Raw genomic sequence first — 8,111 nt, 5'->3', positions numbered from 1 at the left:
GTAACTTTCAAGGATGATATATAATTCATTACAAGACATCTAGTGGCCCTTTGGGGTAATTCAGATGATCAATACATGTCTGTAATTACAGTATCTCTTGCCCTCTGTGTGTTCTAATCACAAGTACAATATATAAAATATTCAAATAAGATGATTTAAGATAAAAAAGTAGAATGACACAACGGTAAAACATCCTAAATGCTGTAAAACATCACCCTAAATATAAACCATCCATTTAGTGAATGTGTTTAATATGAGGGTTTCAGCATGAACTATGTTTGAACACACTTGTTTATTTTACTCTGTCAATTGATTTGTTTTGGTGCCAAACTGGTGGCAGTTGTGAAAAAAAAGTCAATAGTTGGGAGAGTTAATTGAAAATAATGCCATTGACGATTAGATGTTTTTTTTTTCATTAATTAGTCTATTTTCTCTTGGAAGATATGCTCCATCCATTAAAAACTCAATATGAACACATACATATAAAATGTTTACTATAGATGCATTTTTTTTGTATAAATTACCAAAGTCACCATAGATTGCTATAGATTACCTGTTAGTTACTGAATATTCTGGTCACTTTGGTAAATTACCAGTAGCTTTTGCAAACCTACTTAAATGCCACCATCAATTCCTGTAGCTGAACACTGTAATCAATAAATACCATTCACACTTTCATATGTACGATCAGGGTTTCTATACAGAAGCATTATATATACCTACATTGTTTACACTGAGCCAGAGACACTGGAGCCCAATTTTCCTCATAAAACTGCAGAACCACTAGGTAAGGCACCATTGAATTGAGTGTACGGTCCCAGAGGACTCATGGCCCCTGCCCGTCATTGGGCTGCTGAGCCCCTGGTTCCATATTTAATACTAGCTGCTCAAGATGTTCTAGAAGGCCAAATCAGGGGGAAGTGTGAGACACCCTGGGGAAGAAAGAGGACTGGCTAGGACCCCAGAGAGATGTTTAACTCAACCATCTTCCATATTCCTCCTAGGTCACATCCATTATTAAACACTCACAAAGGCAAACACGTGCACGCACACACGCACACACACACGCACATACACACAGTCGTGAAGGTGTGTGCACGCGTGCCCGCACACACAGACACACAAGGCCACGTGCGCACACACATGCACGCACACATTCAAGCACAGGCACACAGACACTTGACTACACTAAAAGAATAGTGTCAGATATCACTTTCTCATGCCCTAACACTCCCCACATACGAAATGTTCCATAACACATGGAATCTAGACACAAAGGGCATCTTTCAAGAACATCATGATATCAATAATTCAATCAGACAGTGGGTGCTACGGCCAAAAAGTAAATAAAACCTTGCTGGGGTGTAAAATGTCATCTCTTTCTCTCACCACTCATTTTGGTTTGGCACGTCCTGAGCCCAAGTCACTGGGTTATCTGCAGCAAAGCCCATGTCATCGTGGGAGCTGGAGGATGATTGGTCAGACATGTGGGCGGGGATCACAGGTGGCCTATCATCTTCGATCATGACGGTGTCGTCCTGGGGCATGTTCACAGTCGGAGACAGCTGGTAGTTACCTGTGTGTGACCAGAGTGAAGGAGAGAGGAGGGAGCACATTAGACATGCACTGTTTCAGTTCAGCGGAACAAGCTAGCTAGCTAAGTTACACCAACATTGATCAAGGGAATTAGTTCACATTAGGGACATTATAGTAAGATGCCTTGGAACCAGACATTTCGTACATCCAAAAGACCTGGGTTAGTTCTCCCATTTCAGTATTCCATCCCACATGAGAAAAGCCATTGTTCTAGACAGAAAACAAGTGTCCCAGTCCCATCGTGTTATTATGATCCAGTCCCCTTCTCCTGTCCAAGGACTGAGTCAGGGCACACATACACACACACAAACACACACACACACACAGATCTGTATTCTCCCAGGCCGAGCTAAGGCTTCACTGTGCTGCAGAGGAGAGAGGCCACTTATCAGTTCATCTCAGAGTCAGGGTCAGCGGTGCAATCTACAGCCTAACCACCACTCACTGAGCAGGAGGATATCCATTTCCTGGAGAAGAGCCGTTGCAATTCACCAATATAGGCTTGGTCCGAAATGGCACCCTATTCCCAACAAAGTGTGTTACTTTTTACCTTATGAGACTGTGACCCAGGGAATAGGATATCACTTCAGACGTAGCCATATATTCAGGCAGATAAAACAAAAAATAACAAAACCAGAACTACACATATGCTTACCATTACAAAAAGCATTTGAGAGGGTAAAAATAACAGAAAATCCATGACTTCCTATGTACGTTGCTGAAAGTACATTTGTTTCCATTATCACAGGGTCATTTTGCAAATTTAGTAGCTTAAGAGCAATTGCAGGTAATTACAGAGGGGGAGGGGGGGGGGTATTTACCCTGGCCCTCTCCCAACAGTACTCTGAAATGCATTTTATTACATCGTGCCTCAGCAAATGACAAATGGATTTCACAGAAATGAATGACAACTTGCAATGACAAATTAAATTATGTTGGCTGGATCTCATTTGGCTAAACGTGAGTTCTGATGAATTTCATTTATAATAGCTGTCTCACTGATGTGTATATTAGGGGAACTACTTCTCATTTGACTCTTTTCTCAAGCCTCTTGTAATGACAGCGTTCATACTACACTGAAAAGTCAAAGTCGTTTTTAACATGTTTAGCTGTTTTTAATACAACCCAAAGCCTTGTCTGTTGGATAGGAGGGACCACCACCGGCCCAAAAGGGACACGGTATAATTGAATTCTCTGTGTAATTCAGGTCTAGGAGTTACCCCCGGGTCCTCAGATATGGGAAGTTAGTTAGACTTAACAGGAACTAATCAAATCAGCCTGTGAACTAATGCCAAGGTGATTAACACGACACCAAACAACCCCTTAGTTTCTTAAACAGAATCTGCATCTCCCAGTAAGGAGGGAGGAGTGTGTCGGTGGGTAGGTGTGTTTGTGTGAGTCTGTTCATTAAGGTTTGAGGATGCAGTGTGCTCTGGGGAGACAAGGCAGGCAACCTTTTCATTCTTTAAATATGATTACATGTTTTAAATAACAATATCATCTTAATATATGTTTGTTGTTGTAGATCAGCGTGCCGCAACACAGAAAAGCCCGCTTCACTATACTTCATATTGATTGAAAAACACACACAGAACAAAGCAGGTGTCTGTTCCCGTCCAAGTCAGTATTTCCCATTCTGTCCCCTCTGGTCTTTTCTCAAGGCCTGAAACAACCACTGCAGGATTCCAGCCTCCCAGTTCCATTACTCTAGTCTATCAGAGTCGAGCCCATGCCCATCCTCATTTCCACAGCACAGCACGCATCGCCCCGTGTCACTCCTCACTTCCCTACCATCTAATGGAGGAGTTGGTTACCACCACCTTGCATCATCACTTCAAAGATCCACTTTTAATAACAAGTACAGACATGCCTGGATTGGAGAGAGAGTGTGTGCTTCAAAACACCTTTATCTAAATCTGTCTATTACGGACCGACATATTCCAACTACCTCTCAGTCTCACGTCAGAATTACACATTCATCCGAAATCTTAAGTTTAGGCATAAAAATAAAAGTAAACTTTATTTAACTAGGCAAATCAGTTAAGAACATATTCCGATTTACAATGACGGCCTACCCCGGCCAAACCCTAACCCGGACGACGCTCACATCCGGTTGTGATACAGCCTGGAATCTAACCATTGGTCTGTAGGGACGCCTCTAGCACTGAGATGCAGTGCCTTAGACCGCTGCGCCACTCGGGAGCCCTGAACTCTGAATGGTTAAGCTAAGGGTTAAGGTTAGGGATAGGCTTAAAACAAAAATCTCAAAAACAACTTTCTATCACTGGATTCAAACGGACAACTTTTGTAATCAGAGGCAGATGCTTAAGCCCATCCACCGTGCCTGTCGACAACGTCATAGCAAAACCAAAACCTACTTGGTAACAGCGCTCAATGCTGCCCCTAGTGGCCAACTTCCACTTCATCTCCCGACGTCCTCAGACATGGATGGACGTTGAATACTGAACTGTATCATGGGTGACCTGGCTGCATTTTCACATATGTATACACATACCACACGTGCACAAATAAGCATATGCAACATGCACGCACACAGACACTAACAAGCGGACACATACACACAGTCTCCCTTTTGTTACTTCCCTTACATTTCAAGCAAAACAGCCTTGTTATAATGCGTTCTAATTTTCCCTTCATGGTTTTTTACAGAGCAGCACAGTTCACAGAGAACGCGGTTTTAATTGGATGCATGGCCACGCTTCCCTCCTCCTCCTCCTCCGCCTGAAACAATTCCATCCAGCACCTCTTGACACAAGTGCTGAGCTCTCCAGATGAGGAGCATTTAGTGGCATTCTGTTTCCTTCTGGTAAACACACGCCGAGCACTGGACAGGTAGCCAGGACGACTCAGACCCAACGACCGGCACTTTGAAAGGTGAGAATAATTAACAGGGAAATGCAGCGATGGCTTTTCTGCTTTCGTCGTCTAGATAATTAGCATGAGAGGAAAATGACAAATTACATTCCCTCTACCTGTTGCTGCAGAGACAAGAACCGCCCCCCCAGTGAATAATTACAGCTGCCGCGTTAACAATGAGGAAAGAAAAAGCAATCGCCTCAGAGTGGATAGATAGTTAACGAGTGAAAAGGCCTTCTGATTTCCTAAAATAGGCTGAGAAAGAGGAAACGGGGAGGAAGAGAGGAACGACTGGGGCTTGAACATAAAAGAACAGAGAAGCGTGCACCAAGAGCAGGTACTTAACTGCCACTGTCTGTGCTGTCTTGTTCATTTATAATGAGCAGTAACAGCATAGGCCTGGCACACGCAGTACTTTAATGCCTGGGTCGTGTTCATTAGCCACCAAACATAAGAAAATGGGCTAAAAGAGGAAAGGACTTACTGACATAGAAATCCAATAAGAAAGCGTAATTTTCTTTGCTACATTATACCATAATGAGTATGACCCTATCCTGCCATCTTTTTAACCCAGCGTCCTCACAGCTGGGAGCTCTGGGATAGGAAGCTGGCACATCACTTCCTGCTGATGTGTGCGTGTGTCTGTGTGTCTCTATAGAAGGGCAGTGGGTGGTGGGAGGTGTTGGTTAGCGTAGCGACAGATCACTGAGACACTTCCTTTGACACTTGCCTGGAACCATTAGCCAGTCAGTGTCAGAGCACAGAGCAGGAGGGAACAGAGGCTGCGGGGAGGCCTGAAGGCTAGGAGGGAGGGGACATTCAACAGTAATGGTAACTATAGATGATATGATAGATTTTTGTTCACTTTTAGTCCTAAATGATGGTGGCAAATGACATATAACAAGCTCTTTTGATTATCTGACATGAGCATATTTTTAGAGTTTGCCTTTAAACCTACTTGGATAAGACATTGTTACTAGAATGGGATTACTATTATCCTGTTATTAATCGGCAGGGTTTCTTCATTACCACAATTATATGTTATTTACTGATCCACTAATGCCGAAATATTGAAGTTATGGCCAAGAAACTCCAGACTCCCTATCCGGGCCCAAAAAAATGTGCATGAAACCCACACAACAAACAATCAGCTAAGCAAACACAAAATGCTTTTGTTTTGGGGAGTTCAGGAACCAGAAAATAGGCAGCATCCCAAATGGCACCCTATTCCCTTTATAGTGCACTACCTATGACCAGGGCCCATGTGTCAAAGGGAGTGCACTATATGGGCAATAGGGTGCCATTTGGGATACATCAACATACTGTAATATCACGATGCCTGAAAAAGAGCCAGTTCGGTCAGTCACGCTCATATCCTGTAGACATTTAATCAAGGTCACTTGGAGATAAAATGAATAAATAAATATTCCCCCCATTATGGTTAATGTTTGCCAGACTGTGCTTCCCGTTACTATTAACAAGGGCTTGTTTGAATTAGAAACTGCCCCTTTAGTCTAATGCCCCAATATGACCCACTCTCACAGTTCCCGTCAGTTTGCTGGCAGCAGCAGGATCCAAACTCCTCAACTCCAGTACTGTAGCCTTTGTCAGTTAGAAGTAAATCCGGCCTAGGCTATATACCCTCCAGCCACAATACAAACATACCCTTACTGCCTAACTGCATGGGTGAGCTGTGAGCAGTGGTACCATACCCTTACTGCCTAACTGCATGGGTGAGCTGTGAGCAGTGGTACCATACCCTTACTGCCTAACTGCATGGGTGAGATGTGAGCAGTGGTACCATACCCTTACTGCCTAACTGCATGGGTGAGATGTGAGCAGTGGTACCATACCCTTACTGCCTAACTGCATGGGTGAGCTGTGAGCAGTGGTACCATACCCTTACTGCCTAACTGCATGGGTGAGATGTGAGCAGTGGTACCATACCCTTACTGCCTAAATGCATGGGTGAGCTGTGAGCAGTGGTACCATACCCTTACTGCCTAACTGCATGGGTGAGCTGTGAGCAGTGGTACCATACCCTTACTGCCTAACTGCATGGGTGAGATGTGAGCAGTGGTACCATACCCTTACTGCCTAACTGCATGGGTGAGATGTGAGCAGTGGTACCATACCCTTACTGCCTAACTGCGTGGGTGAGCTGTGAGCAGTGGTACCATACCCCTACTGCCTAACTGCATGGGTGAGCTGTGAGCAGTGGTACCATACCCTTACTGCCTAACTGCATGGGTGAGCTGTGAGCAGTGGTACCATACCCCTACTGCCTAACTGCGTGGGTGAGCTGTGAGCAGTGGTACCATACCCTTACTGCCTAAATGCATGGGTGAGCTGTGAGCAGTGGTACCATGGATATGGAAACAGTGGCCTACACCTCCCACTGCACCATGCAATAACAAACAGAACCTAGCTGCATGGGCTGAGCAGTGGTACCATGGATATGGACACAGTGGCCTACACCTCCCACTGCACCATGCAATAACAAACAGAACCTAGCTGCATGGGCTGAGCAGTGGTACCATGGATATGGACACAGTGGCCTACACCTCCCACTGCACCATACAATAACAAACAGAACCTAGCTGCATGGGCTGAGCAGTGGTACCATGGATATGGACACAGTGGCCTACACCTCCCACTGCACCATGCAATAACAAACAGAACCTAGCTGCATGGGCTGAGCAGTGGTACCATGGATATGGACACAGTGGCCTACACCTCCCACTGCACCATACAATAACAAACAGAACCTAGCTGCATGGGCTGAGCAGTGGTACCATCAGGCCTACTCTCCCACTTCCCCATACAATACAATAACAAACAGAACCTAGCTGCCTTGCTACATGGGGTGAATTAGTGAACAGGCGGGCTGTGGTGCCAGGCCTATACTGCCCCCACACAATAACAAGCAGAACCTAGCTACATGGGGTAAAGCAGTGAACATTGGTACCATGGTACCCGGGCTGTGGGTTGTGTACAAAGTGGCGTTAGACTCCAAGCTGTGTCCTACTGCAACACCCCCCCTCTACAGACCTCAGATAAATAACCTAAGAGGAGGAAAGGGTTTCCAGGAAGGAACGCAACAACAGTGCCTGTTTCAGAGCAACACTGCGGGAGATGGCTTTGAACTTGATGTCCCCAGTCGTCATACAATGAAAACCTGTTGCCACGGATGTGTTTTAGTCAGATTGAGCATGTAGCTATGTGATATAAGGTCTGGCTGGCCATGTGACCGCCGGCTTTGCAGCTGGGAAGCAGCTGTTTGATGGTTGTTGAGATGGGACTCATGCACGCACACACACACACACACACACACACACACACACACACACACACACACAGAGTGGTTAGTCCTATAGGTGTAATGGCATGCTTTGAGATAAATTACTAGTCACATTCGGCTGAATAGAACACTGTAGAGTTGCACAGGCAGGAAGGAGAGATAAATGGAGGAAGGAAGGGATGGAGAAAAGAACGGTCACTCCTTCATCCAAAGGAAGATGGAGAGAGTCAGAGAGCCATTTTGGTGCACATCGCCTCGGTTCTTAGCCTCCCTAGCAACAGAGCCTGCCTCTGTGAGGGCCAATCCAAAGTATTAAACCCAGAGAGAGGGGTGGAGC

At 45.1% G+C, this 8,111-nt stretch overlaps 1 protein-coding gene across 4 annotated transcripts in view; it reads right to left on the bottom strand.

Annotated features, from left to right (window-relative positions):
- LOC112215584 (partitioning defective 3 homolog) overlaps positions 1–8,111 on the bottom strand; it is a 595,003-nt gene that overhangs the window by 207,020 nt on the left and 379,872 nt on the right. For all 4 annotated transcript variants that reach the window (XM_042299093.1, XM_042299095.1, XM_042299094.1 and 1 more), the window contains one exon: positions 1,390–1,576. In XM_042299093.1, the coding sequence (XP_042155027.1) occupies positions 1,390–1,576 (187 nt within the window). The remainder of the gene's footprint in view (positions 1–1,389; positions 1,577–8,111) is intronic.

Source organism: Oncorhynchus tshawytscha, linkage group LG16 (genome assembly GCF_018296145.1).
Source record: "Oncorhynchus tshawytscha isolate Ot180627B linkage group LG16, Otsh_v2.0, whole genome shotgun sequence".
In the NCBI taxonomy this organism is placed as follows: Eukaryota; Metazoa; Chordata; class Actinopteri; order Salmoniformes; family Salmonidae; genus Oncorhynchus; species Oncorhynchus tshawytscha.
This window is presented reverse-complemented; position numbering and strand designations above follow the sequence as displayed.